General features: G+C 51.1%; 1 protein-coding gene across 1 annotated transcript in view; it reads left to right on the forward strand.

Moving 5' to 3' along the window:
• Nucleotides 1–13,604, forward strand: part of DGAT2 (diacylglycerol O-acyltransferase 2) — a 45,653-nt gene extending 32,049 nt beyond the window's left edge. The window contains exons 5-8 of the mRNA XM_054400163.1: nt 3,375–3,579; nt 9,527–9,701; nt 12,013–12,215; nt 13,276–13,604. Of these exons, the coding sequence (XP_054256138.1) occupies nt 3,375–3,579; nt 9,527–9,701; nt 12,013–12,215; nt 13,276–13,430 (738 nt within the window). The 3' untranslated portion in view covers nt 13,431–13,604. The remainder of the gene's footprint in view (nt 1–3,374; nt 3,580–9,526; nt 9,702–12,012; nt 12,216–13,275) is intronic.
• The last annotated feature ends 9,028 nt before the right edge of the window (nt 13,605–22,632 follow it).

Genomic DNA, 22,632 nt, shown 5'->3' on the forward strand with positions numbered 1-22,632 from the left:
CATGAGTCAACAAAAAGGGACTTTGTTGGCTGCTCAGCCTCTGCTTGGCTGAGGCAGTGGGGTGGGTGAGGTGGATGTGACGTCTCGGAAAGCTGAGCTTTTTCCTCCAGGAGCTGACCCAGGGAGAACTTTGCTGGGGTGCAGTTGTTTAGTACCTGGAGCCTGAAGGTGCCCTTGGGGCTTGTGTGGGTCCTGCCCAAGTCTCTTGAGGTGTTGCAGTCAGGAAAACAGCATGAGAAATATCCAGAGGGTTGTTTTGGTTGGGAAGGAGCTTGGAGAGTCATGGACTCCAACTGTTGATCCCTGTTTGGATTGAGGCACAGAAGGCAGTGTTTGGAAGGGACCTCTAGAGATCATCTAGTCCCAACCCCCTGCTTCTGTAGGGTGATGCAGCAGCCCTGTTGTGTTAGCTACACAGCTCAGACCACTTGTGGTACCACCAGGGAAAGCTGCTTTGGTGTATAGGAGGCTGAGGGGGATCTAAATAATGCTTACAAGTTATGTAGTCCTCTCTCATCTGCTCTAGGTGGTCCTGCTCTGGCAGGAGGGTTGGTGAGAGCCTGGAATGGGTTGTGCAGGGAGGTGGTTGAGGCTCCATCCCTGGAGGTGTTTGCAGCCAGGCTGGATGAGGCTCTGGCCAGCCTGATGTAGTGTGAGGTGTTCCTGCCCATGGCAGGGGGGTTGGAACTGGCTGATCCTTGTGGTCCCTTCCAACCCTGACTGATTCTAGGATTCTTTTGACTCAATCTTCAGAGGTCCCTTCCAGGTTCTACCATGCTCTGACACCTCTGCAACTTGCAACATCAAAGAAGTTTGTGGCCAGGTAGCAGGGGCCCATACCAGGTACTGACCTGGTGGTACCAGGGCTTGGTGTTAAGGTTTAAGGCTGGGCTGGCCACTAGACAAGTGACAGAGGCTCTCTAAGCCTGCTCCCTTCCCAAAGGGAAGAGAAAAGGATTAAGAGGGGAAATGATGGGCTGGAAATGAAAGCTAAACCAGCTTTAATGGCAATCAGCAGAATAGAGTGAAAGAGGCAGATACAAACCCAATAGCAGACCCAAGCCCTGGTGGCAATGATGTCATCATCACCACTGAGGGTGGCTGGACTCAGGGGCAGATGGGAGCTGGATTCAGGACCACAGGGATCAGAAGAGAAGGTAAATGGACAGAGTCCTGCTTGGACATTGGGCATTGAAGAAGAGATCTTGTTACCAGGATGCTGAGGGGACTGGAGCACTGCCCTGTGAGGAGAGGCTGAGAGCCCTGGGGGTGGTTAGTGTGGAGAGGAGAAGACTGAGAGGGGAATTAATAAGTGTCTATAAATATCTGGGGGCTGGGGGTCAGGAGGGAGGGGACAGGCTCTGCTCACTTGCACCCTGGGATAGGACAAAGGGCAATGGATGGAAACTCCAGCACAGGAGGTTCCACCTCAATGTGGTAGGAAACTTCTTCACTGTGAGGGTCCCAGAGCACTGGAACAGGCTGCCCAGAGAGGTTGTGAAGTCTCCTTCTCAGGTCTGGAAAATCTCCAATCTGGATGCATTCCTGTGTGACCTGTGCTGGATTCTATGGTCCTGCTCTGGCAGGGGGTTGGACTTGATAATCTCCAGAGGTCCCTTTCAACCCCTAACATCCTGGGATCCTACCCCTCAGCTGTATACATCCATGGGATGGAATCCTTTGTTGGTCAGTTTAGGGTCACCTCTCCACTCTGCTCATCCCCACAGGTGCCACTTCTGACTTACTGCACCCCAACATGGCACACAAGATCTAGCAGTGCCCTTGGCCTGCACAGGACCAAGTCTCAGCCAGAGCCTTTCTGCAGCCCAACCTTTGGCAGGAACTCTTCCCACCAGCCTTCTCCCTGCTAGAAGCAGCCCCTGGCTGTGCAAACCTACCCTGAGCTTCAGAAAGTGCCCTGAGCAGGTATTAGGCTGAGCAGCCAAATCCTTGAGCAGAATTGGTTCTGTTCTAACTCAAACCAGGACACAGGGTTTGGAGTGTCCATGCTGTGCAGACAGATCATAGACTCATAGAATCAGTCAGGGTTGGAAAGGACCACAAGGATCATCCAGTTCCAACCCCTCCTGCCATGGGCAGGGACACCTCAAGCTAGATCAGGCTGGCCAGAGCCTCATCCAGCCTGGCTGCAAACACCTCCAGATGAGTAAGTGGTCAGGAATATTGCTCAACCCCAACCCACTGTGATCATGGAGTGTGTGTCCTGCAGAACCTGGAGCTCCTCTGTGGCTGGCTGGAGGTACTCTGCAGGGCTGGAGCAGAAGCCCTTGAAAGGAGGGCTGGTTTCCAGTGCTAAGCCACTCTTCTGTACATTTTTTCCCTCTTGGAGGGTAGCCAGCAGGCAGCTGAAGAGGTTGGGTCTCTTTTTCAGGTATTAAGGAAACTTGCTTGTGTCATGGGGCACTGGTTTTCATGGGGTTTTTTTCCTCCCTTACACTGGGACATGAGCCACTAATGTGCTGAGAGAGAGCCTGGGAGGAGGTGTAGCTGTGGCTACAGGGCCATGAAGAACTTGGTTGGTTTGGACAAGAGGTTTGCAAGAATGCCTTTGGGAGGCTACTGCAGCCCAAACCTTGTTCCTGCTTGGCTGGCAGTCATCTTGTGGCTAAAGTCAGCAGGGCAAGGAAGCTGGTGAGGGAACACAAACCCTATGAGGAGAGGCTGAGGGAGCTGGGGGTGTTTAGCCTGGAGAAGAGGAGGCTCAGGGCAGACCTCATTGCTGTCTACAACTCCCTGAAGGAAGGTTGTAGCCAGGTGGGGGTTGGGCTCTTCTCCCAGGCAAGCAGCAGCAGAACAAGAGGACACAGTCTCAAGCTGTGCCAGGGGAGGTCTAGGCTGGATGTTAGGAGGAAGTTCTTCACAGAGAGAGATTTGCCATTGGAATGTGCTGCCCAGGGAGGTGGTGGAGTCACCATCCCTGGAGGTGTTTAAGAGAAGCCTGGATGAGGCACTGAGTGCCATGCTCTGGTTGATTGGATAGGGCTGGGTGATAGGTTGGACTGGATGATACTGGAGGTCTCTTCCAACCTGGTTGATTCTATGATTCTCTGTTTGTTCTGGTCCCTCTGCTGGGAGAACTGAAGGCTACATGAATCACAGAATGGTCTGGGTTGGAAGGGGCCTCCAAAGGTCATCCAGTCCAACCCCCTCGGCAGTCAGCAGGGGCATCCTCAAGTAGATCAGTGTGCCCAGAGCTCTGGAATCCAGGGTAGCTCATAGCCAACACCTGGTGGCTGTTCTCCTTGATGGGATGAGACACAAAAGCTGAAGCCTTCAACATCTTTCTCCACTTCTCTTTTTCTTCTTACCTGTAACTATTTGTCTTCATCTGAGCTCACTCTTTTCTTTCCTAGCTGGTTAAAACCCACAACCTGCTGACCACCAGGAATTACATTTTTGGCTACCATCCACATGGCATCATGGGCTTGGGTGCTTTTTGCAACTTCAGCACAGAGGCCACAGGTGTCAGCCAGAAATTCCCTGGAATCCGACCCTACCTTGCTACCCTGGCTGGGAACTTCAGGATGCCCATTTTGAGGGACTACTTAATGTCTGGTGGTAAGTGCAAGAGCTCTTTGTTCCTCCTCATGCCCTTGCCCTTTGAGCTGTCTGCCTCTCAGGTGAAAAGCTGTGGGAGAAGCTCCTGGAACCCCTTGTCTCAGGTAGCATCACACAAACATTGCTTTCATACAGCTGTCAAGAGGGAGCTGTGAAGAAATGTGGTGAGCATCTTTGGTGGGGGTTTGGTCAAGCTTGTGGTGAGAATTGGGAAAAAAAGAGAAAAACCAACCCAAACCAAACCCAACAAAAAGCCCAAACCTACTCAAGTCATAAAAACATAGAAACATTGAATAGCTCAGGTTGGAAGAGACCTTTCAAGGTCATCCCATCCAACCTCCCTGGACTGAGCAGGGACATTTTCAACTTGTTCCATCCAACCTGACCTGGATCTACTCCATGTCTGGGGAACCTGGGCCAGTGTCTCACCACTCTCATTGCAGAAAATATCATCCTTCTATCTATTCTGGGTCTCCCTCTGTTAGTTTAAAATCACCTCCCCCCATCCTGTCACAAAAGGCCCTGCTAAAAAGTCTGTCCCCAGCTTTCTCCTAGGCCCCCTTTAAGTACTGAAAAGACACCAGAAGATTTTCCTGGAGCCTTTTCTTCTCTTGGCTGCACAACCTCAGCTCTCTCAGCCTGACCTCACAGCAGAGGGATTGTATCCCTCCCATCATTTTTCTGGCCTCCTCTGGACCCACACCAACAGGTCCATGCTCTTACTGGCTGAGGATGAGGTTCACCAAATGCCAAGACACCATCACAGTCTCACAGTATACCAAGGTTGGAAGGGACCTCCAGAGATCATCAGGTCCAAGCCCCCTGCCAGAGCAGCATCACCCAGGGGAGTCTGCACAGGAATGCATCCAGCTGGGGTTGGAAAGGCTCCAGAGGAGACTCCACAACCCCCCTGGGCAGCCTGTTCCAGGGCTCTGTCACCCTCACTGTACAGAAGTTTCTCCTCCTGTTGAGCTGAAACCTTCTCTGTTCAAGTTTGAACCCATTGTTCCTTGGCTTATCACTGTGAACCAGTGCTTGGCCCCCTCCCCTTGACACCCACCCCTCACACATTGAGAGACATTGATCAGATCCCCTCTCAGCCTTCTCTTCTCCACACTAAACAGCCCCAGGCCTCTCAGCCTCTCTTCCCAGGGGAGATGCTCAAGTCCCCTAAGCATCCTCCTGCCTCTCCCTTGGACTCTCTCCAGCAGCTCTCTGTCTCTCTGGAACTGGGGAGCCCCAAACTGGACACAGGATTGCAGCTGTGCTCTCAGCAGGGCAGAGCAGAGCAGAGGGGGAGCAGAACCTCCCCAGCCCTGCTGCCCACACTTTTCTTGCTGCCCCCCAGGATCCCATTGGCTCTCTTGGCCACAAGGGCACATTGCTGTCCCATGCAGAACTTGCTGCCCACCAGCACTCCAAGGTCTTTCTCTGTGGAGCTGCTCTCCAGCAGGGCAGCCTCTAACCTGTCCTGGTGCCTGTTGTTATTCCTCCCCAGATGCAGGACCTTGCACTTGTGTTGTTTTGGTAGAGATGAGGAATTTAATGTTTAAAGGCCACAAATGGGAACAGTCCAGTGTCCTGTTTGCTCTTTGTGGAACAGGTATCTCAGGATAGTATTTTCACAGAATCCTAGAATCAGTCAGGGTTGGAAGGGCCCACAAGGATCAGCCAGTTCCAACCCCCCTGCCATGGCCAGGGACACCTCACACATTTTTCCTGGATCTTGACTTCTGGCTGGGGAGAAGCCTGGAGTTAGGTGCACTTGGCTCTGACTTGCTAGGATTAACTGTTGCCAACATTGCTGCCCTAAATTTGGTGAGGGAGAAGGCAACCAGCTGAATCTGACAAAGAAAAAGTGCTTGTCCTGCCTAGGAAGGGCAGTGTCCTGAGCTGGCTTCCATCTTCCTGCAGCAGAGGATGTTTGTGTATAGCCCAAAACTCCCTTCATCTGGGAATTGTGCAGGATGAGAAGGTGAGAACATCTTTCACAGGCTGCATCAGGTTGGAAGGGACTCTCCAAGGTCATCTTGTCCTCTGCAGCCAGCATGGGTGTCTCCAACTAGATCAGGCTGCCCAGGGCCACACTGAAAGCCTCAACCACATCTCTGGGCAGCCTGTTCCAGTATTTCACCACTCTCACAGTAAAGAATTTCCTCCTTCTGTCAAACCAAAACCTACCCTGCTCCACTTTCAAACCATTTCCCTTTGTCCTGTCACCACAAGCCCTTCTAAACAACCCCTCCCCAGCTCTCTTGTAGCCCCATTCAGGTTCTGGAAGGCTGCTCTAAGGTCTCCCTGGAACCTTCTCTTCTCCAGGCTGAACAGCCCCAGTTCTTTCACCTGTCTGCAGAGCAGGGCTGCTCCAACCCTCTTTCCAGTTTGTAAACTTAGTTCGTGTGTTGCTTAAGTTTCCAGACAGCTCAGCTTTTTTTATCTTTAAAAATGTTCCATCTGCCCAAGACACAACTTGTGGCCAACCAGAGCTGCTTCCCTCTTTACTCTTTTTGTTATTTTGGAAGGAGGAGTAGACCTTAGTGATGACATTGCTGACAGGGTGGGCTTGGTTAGTCCTGCCCCTGGGGAGGAATAACCTCCTGCACCAGTACAGGCTAGGGGTTAACCTGCTGCAAAGCAGCTCCATGGAGGAGGACTTGGAAGTCCTAAGTGAGAAGTTCATCATGAGCCAGCAATGTGCTTTTGTGACCAAGAAGGTCTCCTGGAGTGTTCAGAGTGCAGCCAGCAAGTTGAGGGAGGTTCTCCCTCTCTGCTCTGCCTTAAGTGAGACCCTGCCTGGAGTCCTGGGGGTCCAGTTCTGCCTGGAGTCCTGGGGGTCCAGTTCTGCCTGGAGTCCTGGGGGTCCAGGTCTATGCTCCCCAGTTCAAGAGGGACAGGGAACTACTGAAGGGAGTCCAGCAGAGGCTACACAGATGCTGAGAGGATTGGAACATCTCTCTTTGTGAGGAGGAGGAAAGGCTGAGAGCCCTGGGGCTGTTTGGCCAGGAGAAGAGCAGCCTGGAGGAGGTCTTCTCAAAGCTGATCAATATCTAAAGGGTAGGGGTCAAGAGGATGGGGCCAGGCTCTTTTCAGTGGTGCCCAGTAACAGGACAAGGGGCACAAACTAAAACACAAGAGGCTTCACCTAAACATGAGAATAAAGTTCTTTGTGAGGGTACCAGAGGGGTGGAGCAGGCTGCTGGGAGAGGTTGTGGAGTCTCCATCACTGGAGAGATTCCAAAACTGCCTGGGCATGACCCTGGGTGACCTGCTCTAGGTGACTCTGCTTTAACAGGGGTTTGGATTTGACCTCCAGATATCCCTTCCAACCCTCACCACGGTGAGATTCTGTGATTCCCTGAGCATCCCAATGAAATCAGAGGGGATTTCTGCATCCTCTACGCTGAGGATTTGAGCAAGACTGCACATGTGAGCTCTTAGGCTATGTTAACTTTCTGAAAGCCATAATCTGTCTTCACTTTTCTCTACTAGACCTTTAAGGGGGGGGGAATCACTAGAAAGGTTTTAACATCACTTGGGAAGTGCTGATAGTTCCCTCAATCCTTTTATTTGGGGATGAATCACTTCAAGTGAAAGCTTATCAAATATCACAGCTTTGATACATACCCTGAGCTGATCTCCAGCCAGCTGTTGCATTTCACAGTATTAGGAATTAGGGGGGGAAAAAAAAAAAAAAAAAAAAAAACAGAACTTGGCCCTGAAGTGGTTATCAAGCCCTGGAAAAAGCTGCCTAGGGAAGTGGAGTCACCATCCATGAAGAGATTTCAAGGCTGTATAGATGTGGTGCTGAGGGATGTGGTTTGGTGTTGATCTGGCAGTGCTGGGCTGATTTTTTTTTTTTTTTTTTTTTCCCAACCAAACTGATTCTATGATTCCATAAATCCTTGAAGGCATGAGGAGATGGCCAGAAAATCCTATGTAAGTGTGGAAAAGTGCTGAGGAGCAGCCCAGCAGCTGCCACTTGTCTGCATGCCTGATGTGTTTTCTGGAGGAAGGATTTCCATGCTCAGTGCTGTGAGCAGCTCTAATCCCCTTCTGCTAACGAGTGTGAAATGGCTGAGCAGGAATCTCTGCTGCTTTGTTAGCCAGGGCTGTGGATCAGTGAGCCTTGGTGTGGGGAGCAGGAGAAATATGAAGGCTGCAGCACCTCTGCTCTAAGGACAGGCTGAGGGAGCTGAGGTTGTTCAGCTCCCTCTGGGGAGCTGCCTTCCAACAGCTGAAGTGATCCTGCAGGAAGGCTGCAGAGGGATTTTTTTCCTAAGGGTGTCTACGGACAGGACAAGGAGGGATGGTTTGAAGCTGAGGGAGAGCAGGGTGAGACTGGAGCTGAGGAAGAAGTTCCATCAGGTTGAGGATGGATGAGACTCTGGAATAGGCTGTCCAAGGAGGCTGTGAATGCCTTCTCCCTGGGGGTGTTCAAGGCTGGGTTGGATGAGGCCTTGAGCAGCTGAGTCAGGCTGAGAGGTGTCCCTGGGCATGGTGGGAAGGTTTGATCTCTGAGGGTCCCTTCCAGCCTGAGCCATTCTGTCATTCTGCTGTCCTACAGAGCAGCAAGCATGGCCTGAGCCTTTCAGAGGAAATGTGGTCAGAAAGATGTAGCTGTGCTGAAAGGAGTTTTCCATCTTTGTATCCAGCTGGTTTGTCTCAAGTGAGGTCTCCTCTTCTGTGGTCTGGAGCTGATTAGGTGGTGCCCAGATACCCATGAGGCCATGGAAACCTGTCCTGTGTGATTCCACAAGAGCCATTCATCCTTTAGCTCTTGGGTCGAGTGGTGACTGCATTGAGATGTGCAGAATAAGCTTCTAAAATTAAATTGTCTCATACTGCCCTTCCTAGGCCAGTGACCTTAGCACTCAACACAGCTCAGACCTGTTCTGGGGGTGGGAACATAAATGGTGGCAGCTCATTTCTCCTTGGCTTATCCTGGCTAAAGATGGGAAGCATAAGCAAGCTCTGACAATAAGTCTCAGGAGCAGAGAATCCAAGTTCCTGACATTTTTAGAGCAGTGGAGTAGAACTTTCCTGCACTGAGGGTGGTGAAATGCTAACATAGGTTGTCCAGAGATGTAATAGATGCTCCATGCCTGGAAACATTCCAGATCAGGTTGTCTGGGGCTATCTGCACCTTGATCTAGTTGCAGATGTCCCTGCTCACTGCATGGGTGTTGGACTAGATAACACAAAAGGCTCCAGCAAGGACTTCCTTCTGTGCTTGGTGATGCCAAAGGTTTAAGACCTCAGTAGATGTTGCAGTAGAAGCTCATTTATCCTTGGGAAGGAGGAGTCATGGAACAGTCTGGGTTGGGATGGACCTTTGAGAGCTTAAGGGCAACTTTTTGAGAGCCAGTTTGGGATTTTTTTATGACCCAGTCTGGTGCTGTCCAGACTTGTTTAGTTGAGGAACATGATGCCTGATAATAAACCCAGCTCCTCCTAGGAGCTGAAGGAAGTTGGACAGCTCAGTTTTGCAATCAAAGCACAAACTTTTCACTGCAGTGTCTTCAGGATGGCTTCCTGATGTCTTCAGGATGGCTTCCTGATGTCTTCAGGATGGCTTCCTGATGTCTTCAGGATGGCTTCCTGGTGTCTTCAGGATGGCTTCCTGGTGTCTTCAGGATGGCTTCCTGGTGTCTTCAGGATGGCTTCCTGGTGTCTTCAGGATGGCTTCCTGGTGTCTTCAGGATGGCTTCCTGGTGTCTTCAGGATGGCTTCCTGGTGTCTTCAGGATGGCTTCCTGGTGTCCTCAGGATGGCTTCCTGGTGTCCTCAGGATGGCTTCCTGGTGTCCTCAGGATGGCTTCCTGGTGTCCTCAGGATGGCTTCCTGGTGTCCTCAGGATGGCTTCCTGGTGTCCTCAGGATGGCTTCCTGGTGTCCTCAGGATCTTGCTACTCTGACAGCTTGGCCCTTGCCTGTCTCTTGGACCTGCAGGTATATGTCCTGTGAACCGCGACAGCATCGACTACATCTTGTCCAAGAACGGCAGCGGCAATGCCATCATCATCGTGGTTGGGGGAGCAGCAGAGTCCCTGGACTGCACCCCAGGGAAGAATTCTGTGACACTGAAGAACAGGAAAGGATTTGTGAAACTAGCCCTGCAGCATGGGTAAGAGACAACCCCCAAGCCCCACAGCACTACTGCTAGCATGTGGAAGGTCTTCTCATCCCCTCGAGCAGCTGAGGGATGGATTCTCCTCTCTGCACTCTTGCTGTGTTGTGTGGATGCATGGCCAGAACATCAGACACATGAGTGGCACCTCTGGCTTCTCTCCCTGAGTAGGGCACAGAGGTAGGAAGATGTTTAGGGTGCCTGGAGGCTTCCAGGCCAAAGAAGCAGGTGGCAGTAACCTGCATGGGAGAGGCACAGAATCATAGAATGGTCTGGGTTGGAAGGGACCTCCAAAGCTCATCCAGTCCAACCCCCTCTGCACTCAGCAGGGACATCCCCAACTAGATCAGGTTGCCCAAACCCTTGTCAAGCCTCACCTTGAGTATCTCCAGGGATGGGGCCTCAACCACCTCCCTGGGCAACCTGTTCCAGTGTTCCACTGCCCTCGTGGTAAAGCCTCTCAGCCTCCAGGGGTCCTATGTGTCTGAAATGGGATGGCCAGCAAAGGTTGGAGATGAGAATATATGGAAGCATGTTCAGGGCCTGACTGGATGACAATTCATGGGCCTCTTGCATGCCTCTTTTATGTCCTACAACTTTATCTGTCACGTCAGAGAATCATAGACTGGGTTGGGAGAGACCTTGAAGATCATCCAGTTCCAACCCCCATGCCATGGGCAGGGACACCTCCTGCTAGCCCAGGTTGCTCAAGGCCTCATCCAGCCTGGTTTGGAATACCTCCAGGGAGGAGGGATCCACAACCTCCCTGGGCAACCTGTTCCAGTGTCTCACCACCCTCACTGGAAAGAGTTTCTTCTTAATCTCCAGTCTAAATCTCCCTTCTTCCAGTTTCAAACCATTGCTCCCCTCATCCTATCCCCACAGGCCCTTCTAAACAGTCCCTCCCCAGCCTTCTTGTAGGTCCCCTTCAGACATTGAAATGCAGCTCTAAGGTCTCCTCAGAGCCTTCTCATCTCCAGGCTGAGCAGCCCCAACTCTTGCAGTCACTCAACAGACACTTCCTGAGAAGTGTGCTTTAACTAGAACTTAACTTGGGGTTCAACTCCAAGATGGTTTTAAGCAAATACTTGTTCAGCCACAAGCAGGCACAGAAAATAAGAGTATCTGGATATTATGGAGCTGCACCCTGGAGTTGGCTGCTCATCAGTCACCAGCATCTCTGAAAGGCTTTTGGGAAGCCACCTGAGGTTTCTGCAGAGCAGGAGAGCTGCACATGAAGCAGGAGAACAAGTCTGGGTCTTCTCAGGGTGTCAGTTCACACAGGTTAGAAGCTTGAAAATATGCTGACCAACATTCAAAGTAAAGACACAAGAGGATGGGTCCAGATACCCTCCAGTAGTGCCCAGCAACAGGATAAGGGGCAGCAGGCACAAACTGGAACCCAGGAGATTCTACCTGAACAGGAAGGAAAACTTCACAGTATGCTGGAGGTTGGGAGGGACCTCCAGAGAAAGAGTCCAACCCCCTGACAAAGCAGCATCACCCAGGGGAGTCTGCACAGGAATGCATCCAGCTGGGGTTGGAAAGGCTCCAGAGAAGGAGACTCCACAACCTCCCTGGGCAGCCTGCTCCAGGGCTCTGTCACCCTCACACCAAAGAAGTTTCTCCTCCTCTTGAGCTGAAATCTTCTCTGTTCAAGTTTGTCTCCATTGTTCCTTGGCTTATCACTGTGCAGCACCCACAAGAGCCTGGCCCCCTCCCCTTGACACCCACCCCTCACACATTGAGAGACATTGATCAGATCCCCTCTCAGCCTTCTCTTCTCCACACTAAACAGCCCCAGGCCTCTCAGCCTCTCTTCCCAGGGGAGATGCTCAAGTCCCCTAAGCATCCTCCTGCCTCTCCCTTGGACTCTCTCCAGCAGCTCTCTGTCTCTCTTCAACTGGGGAGCCCCACCCTGGACACAGGATTGCAGCTGTGCTCTCAGCAGGTCAGAGTAGAGAGGGAACAGAACCTCCCTTGCCCTGCTGCCCACACTTTTCTTGCTGCCCCCTAGGATCCCATTGGTTCTCTTGGCCTCAAGGGCACATTGCTGTCCCATGCAGAACTTGCTGCCCACCAGCACTCCAAGGTCTCTCTCCATGTAGCTGCTTTCCAGTAGGGCAGCCCCCAACCTGTGCTGGTGCCTGCTGTTATTCCTCCATGTGGCTTCCATGTCAGTACCTCATGCTGCAAACAGAGCTCTGGGCAGTAAAATGTGTGAATGTTCCCCCTCAGAGCACCCAGGGAGCAGGGAGTGTGGTGCTGCAGGGCTGGCTGGAGTCCTAACATCTTTCCATGTTTCCAGTGCGGACTTGGTTCCTGTCTACTCCTTTGGGGAGAACGAAGTCTACAAGCAGGTGATCTTTGAGGAGGGCTCCTGGGGCAGGTGGGTGCAGAAGAAGTTCCAGAAGCACATTGGCTTTGCTCCATGCATCTTTCATGGCCGTGGCCTCTTCTCTTCCAACACCTGGGGGTTGTTACCTTACTCCAAGCCCATCACTACTGTTGGTAAGTCCTTGCTATAAGCATGCTCTGTGTGTTTCTCTAGGCAGCAGAATACTTGAGCTTATGGCATACCCTCACTCTTGCCTACAAAACTGGTTTTTATCCTTCTATATAAAACCTTCCAGCACACCTCATCATGAACTAGAAAACTTTCCATGGGCTACAAGCCTCTCATCATGCTCTGCTTCCTGCCAGCCCTCCAAGTGAGCTCTATCGAGTGCTGTAGCTGGAACCTTCTCTGGTCTTCATATGGCTCAAGTCAGAAGCAGCCTGACCCTCCACACTCCTAGGACTGGCAGGGTGATGCTGGCTGACAGTTGAGTCTTAAAGGCAACCCAAAAACTTGCCTTTGAGTTTTCCACCCCAAAGCAGCAAGGCTTTGAGGGAGAGGGGGGTAAAAAAGTGCTGCTTTGCTTTTGTGGTGTGTGTGTAGGGGAGCACACAAGAGCTGCAGCTTTTAGTCTTGCCTCCTTATCTTGGATCTTCTTAATACTTATCAGTAGTTCAAGGGCAGGCCTCAAGAGGCTGGGGCCAGACTCATTTCAATGGTGGCCCAGTGACAGGATGAGAGGCCCAAACTGGAACCCAGGAAGCTCCACCTAAACATGAGGAAAAACTTTTCCTGTGAGGGTGCCGCAGGCTGTCCAGAGAGGTTGTGGAGTCTCCTCCTTTGGAGAGGTTCCAAGCCCACCTGGACATGATCTGCTGTGGGTGACCCTGCTTTAGCAGAGGGGCTGCACTAGATGATCTCCAGAGGTCCCTTCCAACCCCTACCATTCTCATTGATTGAGGAGGGATTTATCACTGTGCTGGAAAGAGAAACAAATGAGACTTCCCAAGCTCTTTGCCCAGTAAGAGCACTGTTGGCTAAAACATCTCAGGATGTAGCTGCAGATGTGAGGAGGGTCTTGCTAGTGGCAAAACTGGGAGGAATTGGGCAAACTTCTGCTTTAAGGCCAAGCCAGGGTGTGCTGAACTGCCATAGAAGACAAATCTCTAGGCTGTGCAGAGCATTCAACCTAACAAAGGACCTTTCCCTTCTTTTTTTTTTTTTCTTAATCAGTTGGGGAGCCCATCACCATCCCCAAAATAGATAACCCATCCCAGAAGGAAGTGGACTTCTACCACAGCATGTATGTGGACTCCCTGATCAAGCTCTTTGACAAGTACAAGAGCAAATTTGGCCTGCCAGAGACTGAAGTCTTGGAAGTCAACTGAAGGGACTGTTCCAGCAGGCACCTCCTTCTCTCAGAATCAACACATCATCTCCAGGAGTCCAAACTGTTCATTATGTACTTGAAAGCTTGTGTGGGTGTATGTCTTTCAAAGAAAGTGCTTGAAGTATTGCTAGATCACTCAATAAAACCAAAACAAACAAAAAAAGGCTTTACTTTGGATAAATCCCATGCAAATGTGTCAGGAGAGGGAGGGGAGGGGGGTGGGAAGCACAGCTCCCCATTGCTGTATGAGGATTTGGGTAGGGAGAAACGACTGCCTTTTGGAATCCACTCTGCAACTCTGTTGCATCACCAGCAATGGATTTTAGAAGGCATTCCTACCTACAGCACAAGGTGTGTTTGGGAAGAGCAGGATCCATCTGAGTTGCAGGCCAAGCAGCAGGTTGATGTGAGCAGGACTGCAGTGTCAGAGGTGTGGTTTCTGCTCTGGAAAAACCTCTTCTGAAAGCACAAGGAGAAAGCCCAAACTCCCTGCTGAGGGTGATGCAGGAAACCAAAGGTCTGATGGACCTTGATCCATAGTGGTGGAGGACGCTTTGGTGTCTGGAACTTCACCACCTGTGTGATGAATGTCAGTTTAGAAGCAGGTTTGCCCCAGGGTGCTGCTTGCACAGAGGCTGTGGGAGACTCCTCCTTAGCCACACAGCTCTGAGGACTGTTAGGGTGGTGCAATCCTGCAGACCCTTAGGCTACAGCCTGCGGAGTTAAATGCTTGGGGAGCTATTACTGGAAGTGTTTGGGATCCCTTCAAGCATTTTGGGGAAGCTAGGAATCATTTCTGGCCAGAGCTGGCTTTTAACTATTGGAGTCCAGTTGACTGTTCAGGAGTAGCCATGCCACGCCTAGGATCTGAAGTGTTTGTAACCTGTTCAGGTGGCTGTTAACACTGCTTGTAGTGAGATTTGGGATTTTTGTTTTTTTGTTTTTTATTTTGCTCTTCAGAGTACAAGGTGTTCATGTGCAAACCTGAAACGTTGCACTACTTGCATGTCTGCCTTTTACAATGGTCCAGCTTGAGTGTATTTTGGAGCTCCCAAAAAATAAAACGTGCCTTCCTTCCACGCAAGATGATGGTACTTCACATTCCTGGAATCTTGCTTCTACAAATGAATGTCCATCTCTCATGTTTGATAGATTGTTGTATTACCAAGTATCAAATCTGCTTGTTTTTGTGGTTTTTTGGTTTGTTTTTTTTTTTTTTTTTTTTTTTTGTACAGATTTCTAGAAATAAACTTGGGCAAAAAAAAAAAAAACCAACCAGTGACCTACTTTTGGTCTCCTTGGTGTTGCTGTTTTCTCTTACAGAAGTTTGCTGATGTGTGCTGGGTGAAGGTGCCACTTCTCTTTTCATAATGGTGTCCTCTTAGCCTGGAGAAGAGGAGGCTCAGAGGAGACCTTATTGCTGTCTACAACTACCTGAAGGGAGGTTGTAGCCAGGTGGGGGTTGGGCTCTTCTCCCAGGCAACCAGCAGCAGAAGGAGGGGACACAGTCTCAAGCTGTGCCAGGGGAAGTTTAGGCTTGGTCTTGGAAGTTCTTCCCAGAAAGAGAGATTGCCCTTTGGAATGTGCTGCCCAGGGAGGTGGTGGGGTTAGCATACCTGGAGGTGTTTAAGAAAAGCCTGGACGAGGCTCTAAGTGCCATGGTCTGGTTGATTAGATAGAGTTGGGTGATTGGTTGGGCTTGATGATCTTGGAGGTCTCTTCCAAGCTGGGTGATTGTGTGACTAGGACAAGGGGCAATGGGGACAAACAGGAACACAGGAAGCTCGACCTCAGCATGGGGAGAAAATTCTTTAACATGAGTGGTGCAGCAGTGGAGCAGGCTGCCCAGAGAGGTTGTGGAGTCTCCTTCTCTGGTGACTTTCAAGACCCATCTGGATGCATTCCTGTGTGACCTGCTCTAAGAGTGTTCCTGCTTTGGCTGGGGGGTTGAACTCCTTCTTCAGAGGTGTCTTCCAATTTCAATCAGTCTATGACTGATTTGATGATTGACTGATGCTATGGTTGACTGATTGATTCAATCAATCATCAAATCAATGATTGAAGCTAGGCCTTGGCTCTGTGGGGAAGCAAACTGCTTGGTTTGTCCTAAAGCAGACCCAGATGGATCTGCATTTTATCCCTGCATGGGCCACTCAGTGTGAGCTAAGCAAATCTTTGTGGGTTTAGGGCTGGGTTTTGCCTCTCTATACAAAGAGCTAAGACAGCCTTCATCTGTGGCCCTCCTTTACAGAGCAGACACAGAAAGCTCACAGCCTGCTGCTCCTTTTCAGCAAATTACTTTGGGTTTTGTTGGTGCCTAGCACACAAAGAGCAGGATCCAGGTCCTCAGCTGAGGAAATCCTTCCAGCTCTTGTCAGAGCCCTAAGCCTTCTACTGCTAGAGGTGTGAAGTGCTCCAGAAATAGCCTCAGTTGCTCTAAAGTTCATTTGGACTCTTAGTAACAAGTGAGGGTTTAACCTCTTGGCTGTTGGGCTGGGGCTGTGGAAATGGTCCAGCAGTGCTGGCTGACATTCACAGGCTGACACTGCTGCCCTTCAAGGTGAAAGCCAAACTTAGCCTTTGCCCTTTTCTGGCTTGGTTAATGGAGTTTGGAAGTCTCCTGCTGCAGAAGATAAACCTCGTGTGTTGCTCGCTTCCCTTTTTTCCTCACCTTAGTAGAATTGATTTGCTCCTCTGTTTTCTATTAGAATCATAGAATCCTAGAATCAGTCAGGGTTGGAAAGGACCACAAAGATCATCAGTTCCAATCCCCCTGAAATGGCCAGGGACACCTCACACTACAGCAGGCTGCCCAGAGCCTCATCCAGCCTGGCTGCAAACACCTCCAGGGATGGAGCCTCAACCACCTCCCTGCACAACCCATTCCAGGCTCTCACCACTCTCATGGGGAAGAACTTCTTCCTCACCTCCAGCCTGAATCTCCCCACTTCCAGCTTTCTTCCATTCCCCCCAGTCCTGTCACTACCTGAGAGCCTAAAAAATCCCTCCCCAGCTTTCTTGGAGCCCCCTTCAGATCCTGGAAGGCCACAAGAAGGTCACCTCAGAGCCTTCTCTTCTCCAGACTGAACAGCCCCAACTCTCTCAGTCTGTCCTCATAGGAGAGCAGCTCCAGCCCTCTGCTCATCCTGGTGGCCCTTCTCTGGACACCTTCCAGCATGTCCATAGCCCTCTTGGAACAGAGGCTCCAGAACTGGATGCAGTACTCCAGGTGGGGTCTCAGCAGAGCTGAGCAGAGGGGGAGAATCACCTCCCTTGCCCTGCTGGCCACACTTCTCCTGCTGCAGCCCAGGCTCTGCTTGGCTTTCTGGGCTGCAAGTGCACATTGACAGCTCCTGCTGAGCTTCTCCTCCCCCAGCACCCCCAAGTCCCTCTCCTCAGGGCTGCTCTCCAGCCACTCCCTGCCCAGCCTGCATTTGTGCTTGGCATTGCCTCCACCCAGCTGCAGGACCCTGCCCTTGGTCTTGTTGACCCTCCTGAGGTTGGCTTGTGCCCAGCTCTGCAGCCTGTCCAGGTCCCTCTGGATGGATCCCTTCCCTCCAGCCTGTCCAGGTCCCTCTGGATGGATCCCTTCCCTCCAGCCTGTCCAGGTCCCTCTGGATGGATCCCTTCCCTCCAGCCTGTCTGCTGCACCACACAGCTTGGTGTCATCAGCAAACTTGCTGAGGCTGCACTCAATGCCACTCTCCATGGCACCAACACAGATGTTGAACAAGCCTGGTCCCAGGACTGAGCCCTGAGGGACTCCACTTGTCCCTGGCCTCCACTGGGACATGGAGCCATTGACAGCCACTCTTTGGGTGCAGCCATCAAGCCAGTTCTTTATCCATCTCATGGTCCACCCATCAAACCCATGTGTCACCAGTTTGGAGACCAGGATGTGGTGTGGGACAGTGTTGAAAGCTTTGCTCAGGTCCATCTTCCACTCTTTTATTTTCCCCTTCCCAACAGATGCATTTCTGTTCCCTTCTCACTGAGATTTGGCTCATAAAGTCGCCTCCTAAAAAGGGAAGGAAAGTAGTTTGGGACCTTTCATCCTGGATTTGTCCCTGTTTGTGCTTCCTATCAGGCTGGAAGAGGGAACTTTCCACTGTCACCTCTCCTACGTCATGCATTTTTGTAGTCTTCTTTCTATTTATGTTTCCTTTGCCTCAAATCAGAGCTCTCCTTCTGGCAAACAGACCTGCAGGAAAAGGCTACATGGAAAAAGCCATGGCATCTGGGTGCAAGCCACTGGCAGTGATTTAACTGCCAAGTACAGAACATCCTGAGCATGTGGCCAGCAGGTCAAGAGAGGTGATTGTCCCCCACTACCCCCCTCTGGTGAGAGCCCACCTGCAGTGCTGGGTCCAGTTCTTGAGTCCTCAACACAGGAGAGACAAGGACCTGTTGGAGCAGGACCAGAGGAGGCCACAACAATGATCCAAGGGCTGGAAGCCCTCTGCTGTGTACCCATGGTGAGTGAGTTGGGGTTGTTCAGCCTGGAGAGGAGGAGGCTCCAGGCAGACTTCCTTCTGACCTTTCAGTACTTGAAGAAGGCCTAGAAGAAAGATGAACTTTTATCAGAGCCTATGTGACAGGACAAAGGGTGGTGGTCTGAAACCAAAATGGGGAGATTCTGACTAGAGAGAAGGAAGAAATGTTTTACATTGAGGGTGGTGAGCACCACTTAGGCTGCTGAGGAAGGTGATAGATGCTCCATCCCTGGAAACATTCTAGGTCAGGTTGGAGAGGGCTCTGAGCAGCGTGGTCTAGCTGAAGATGTTCCTGCTGACTGTAGGGGATTTGGACCAGAAGACCTTGTGATGCCCCTTCCAACCCACAACATTCTATGATTCTATGACTGAATAGTTGGGGCTGTTCAGTTTGGAGAAGAGAAGGCTCCCAGGAGACCTTATTATGGTCTTCCTGTATCTTAAGGGAGCCTTAAGAAGCTGGTGAGGGACATTTTAGGGTGTCAGGGAGTGATAGGACTAGGGGGGAATGGAATAAAAGCGGAAGTGGGGAGATTCAGATTGGATGTGAGGAAGAAGCTTTTCACCATGAGGGTGGTGAGACACTGGCACAGGTTGCCCAGGGAGGTGGTGGAAGCCTCATCCCTGGAGGTTTTTAAGACCAGGTTGGCTCTGAGCAACTTGATCTGGTGTGAGGTGTCCCTGTCCATAGCAATGGTGGTTGGAACTGGCTGAGCCTTGAGGACCCTTCCAACCCTGACAATTCTATGATTCCATGATTCTCTGATTCTGTCTTAAATGGGTTTACTTTGCTGCTTTTTCCTTGTCTGCAAAGAAAGGCAGCAATGTTTCCTATAGTACAATAATCACAGAATGGTCTGGGACAGAAGGGATCACCAAAGCTGATCCAGTCCAACCCCCTCTGCACTCAGCAGGGACATCCCCAACTAGATCAGGTTGCCCACAGCCCTCTCCAGCCTCACCTTCAATAGCTCCAGGGATGGCACCTCAACCACCTCCTAGGGCAACCTGTTCCAGTGTTCCACCACCCTCCTGGTGCAGAACTTCTTCCTCACACCCAATCTAAATCTTCTCTACTCTAGTTTGAAGCCCTTGCCTCTCGTCCTGTCCCTGCAGGCCTTTGCAAACAGTCTCTCTCCATCCTTGTAGCCTCCTTCAGGTACTGGCAGGCCAGTACCATTAGGTCTCCCCACAGCCTTCTCTTCTACAGGCTGAACACCCCCAGCTCCCTCAACCTGTCCTCAGAGCAGAGCTGCTCCAGCCCCCTGATCATTTTCCTGGCCCTCCTCTGGACCTGCTCCATCAGGTCCATGTCCTTCCTGTGTTGAGGGCTCCAGACTGGATGCAATATTCCAGGTGAGGTCTCACCAGAGCAAAGTGGCAGGATTCCCTCTCTTCATCTGCTGGTAATGCTGCTTTTGATGCAGCCTAAGCTGCCATTGACCTACAGGGGCAGTTCGCTTTAAGACCCTCCTTAATTAAAGTTGTCTAAGCAAAATGGTTCCATTTGCAGTGTGCCAACAGGTTGGGTTTTTTTTCATTCAGCCTGGAAGCAGAGTAAAGTCTAGTCAAGTAAGCAGGAAAAAAGAAAAAGAGAGGACATGCTGCCCTCATGAGGAGCCTGGCAGGAACTCCATGATAACAAAAACCAAAAGCATTTTAGGGAAATGCCAAAAAACCCCAAAAAACACTAACCCAGACTAGAACGACCTTGTATGAGGAGGAGGTCCAGAGCAGAAAGGGATGCATTACCTTCTGGATAAATATTTGGAGATTTTAGCCCAAGCAGCAGTACCAGGTGGAACATCAAATGCAAGTCCAAATCCTTCTAAGCTTCATGCTGTAAAATTATCCAGGGGGAAAGGGAAGTTATCTGGCAACAGATCAGTTAAATGAGGCTTTTCTCTCTAAAGGAATCACAGAAAGGTCTGGGTTGGAAGGCACCTCCAAAGCTCATCCAGTCCAACCCCCTCTGCACTCAGCAGGGACATCCCCAACTAGATCAGGTTGCCCACAGCCCTGTCCAGCCTCACCTTCAATAGCTCCAGGGATGGGACCTCAACCACCTCCCTGGGCAACCTGTTCCAGTGTTCCAGCACCCTCATGGTGCAGAACCTGCTCCTCACACCCAATCTAAATCTGCTCTGCTCTCCTTTGAAGCCATTGCCTCTCCTCCTGTCCCTGCAGGCCTTTGCAAACAGTCTCTCTGTAGCCTTCTTGTAGCCACTTTCAGACACCAGCAGGTAATTATTTAGTCTCCCTGGAACCTTCTCTTCTCCAGGCTGAACAACTTCAGCTCCCTCAGCCTGTCCTCATAGCAGAGGCATCATCAGAAGCTTAGAATTTGTGCATCCTGCTTGGGAGCCAATCCTTGCAGCAACTTGCAGACCCAGTGCATATTCAGTGGGGCAGCACCAGCCTTTGGTGTTTAGAATCATAGAATTAGAATCCTAGAACTGTTAGGGTTGGAAGGGACCTCAAGGATCATCCAGTTCCAACCCCCTTGCCATGGCCAGGGACACCTCACACCACAGCAGGCTGCTCACAGCCACCTGCACCCTGGCTGCAAACACCTCCAGGGATGAGGCTTCCACCACCTCCCTGGGCAACCTGTGCCAGGCTCTCACCACCCTCATGGAGAAGAACTTCTTCCTAACATCCAATCTGAATCTCCCCATTTCTACTTTTGCTCCATCCCCCCCTAGTCCTATCACTCCCTGACACCCTAAAAAGTCTCTCACCAGCTTACTTGTAGCCCTCTTCAGATCCTGGAAGGCCACAAGAAGGTCTCCTGGGAGCCTTCTCTTTTCCAGACTGAATAGCCACAGTCCACTGAAACCAGAAAGCATCTTCTGCTTTTGCATGAGCTTTCAGTGTAGTTTCCAGTGAGAATGAGTGACTGGTGATGACCACTTTGAGGTGGGTGGTTGTGCTGAAAGGTCACTGAGCTGCTTTGCTGTACATGGTTCTGTATAGAGCCCTGTGAGCAAGCATAAAGCTGTAACTGCTTTAATTTCCCTGACAGAAAAATTGCTTCAGTGGTGGATCTGTGGTTGTGGAATTACTTTCAGAGCAAAGAAGCTGCTTGTTGTCAGTTCCTTCTCCAGGGCAATCACTTCTCTTCCTTCCAACTTAGATACAGAGAAACTTTCAATTAAGGAATAATGATCCCAAGGGGGGGAAAAAGAGCATTTGAGCTATTTTTATGCTTGAATTGAAGCTATTCACAGGATCATAGGATGTTAGGGACTGGAAGGAACCTCCAGAGATCATCAAGTCCAAACCCCCTGCCAGAGCAGGACCATAGAATGTGGCACAGGTCACACAGGAACACATCCAGATAGGTCTGGAAAATCTCCAGAGAAGGAGACTGCACAACCTCTCTGGGCAGCCTGTTCCAGTGCTCTGGGACCCTCACAGTGAAGAAGTTCCTCCTCATGTTGAGGTGGAACCTCCTGTGCTGTAGTCCTTTGCTGTTTGTCCTATCCCAGGGTGCAAGTGAGCAGAGCCTGTCCCCTCCCTCCTGACCCCCAGCCCCCAGATATTTATAGACATTTATTAATTCCCCTCTCAGTCTTCTCCTCTCCAGACTAACCACCCCCAGGGCTCTCAGCCTCTCCTCACAGGGCAGTGCTCCAGTCCCCTCAGCATCCTGGTAACAAGATCTCTTCTTCAATGCCCAATGTCCAAGCAGGACTCTGTCCATTTACCTTCTCTTCTGATCCCTGTGGTCCTGAGTCCAGCTCCCATCTGCCCCTGAGTCCAGCCACCCTCAGTGGTGATGATGACATCATTGCCACCAGGGCTTGGGTCTGCTATTGGGTTTGTATCTGCCTCTTTCACTCTATTCTGCTGATTGCCATTAAAGCTGGTTTAGCTTTCATTTCCAGCCCATCATTTCCTCTCTTAATCCTTTTCTCTTCCCTTTGGGAAGGGAGCAGGCTTAGAGAGCCTCTGTCACTTGTCTAGTGGCCAGCCCAGCCTTAAACCTTAACACCAAGCCCTGGTACCACCAGGTCAGTACCTGGTACTGACTACAAAGCCCCAGGGAACAATAAGGTCTGCTCAGAGCCTTCTCTTCTTCAGACTGAACAGCCCCAACTCTTTCAGTCTATCCTCATAGGAGAGGTGCTCCAGCCCTCTGCTCATCCTGGTGGCCCTTCTCTGGACACCTTCCAGCACCTCCAGATCTTTCCTGTAATAGAGGCTCCAGAACTGGATGCAGTGCTCCAGAAGGTGTCTAACCAGAGCAGAGGGGGAGAATCCCCTCCCTTGCCCTGCTGGCTATGCTTCTCTTGATGCAGCCCAGGCTCTGCTTGGCTTTCTGGGCTGCAAGTGCACATTGACAGCTCCTGCTGAGCTTCTCATCCCCCAGCACCCCCAAGTCCCTCTCCTCAGGGTTCCTCTCAAGCCAGTCCCTGCCCAGCCTATATCAGTGCTTGGGATTGCCTCAACCCAGAAGCAGGACCTTGTACTTGGTCTTGTTGAACCTCATGAGGGTGTCATGGGCCCAGCTCTGCAGCCTGTGCAGGTCCCTCTGGATGGATCCCTTCCCTCCAGCCTGTGCAGGTCCCTCTGGATGGATCCCTTCCCTCCAGCCTGTCTGCTGCATCACACAGCTTGGTGTCAGCAGCAAACTTGCTGAGGGTGCACTCAATGCCACTCTCCATGGAACCAACAAAGATGTTGAACAGACATTGAGTCCCT

Source organism: Indicator indicator, chromosome 1, assembly GCF_027791375.1.
Source record: "Indicator indicator isolate 239-I01 chromosome 1, UM_Iind_1.1, whole genome shotgun sequence".
NCBI classification, from domain to species: domain Eukaryota; kingdom Metazoa; phylum Chordata; class Aves; order Piciformes; family Indicatoridae; genus Indicator; species Indicator indicator.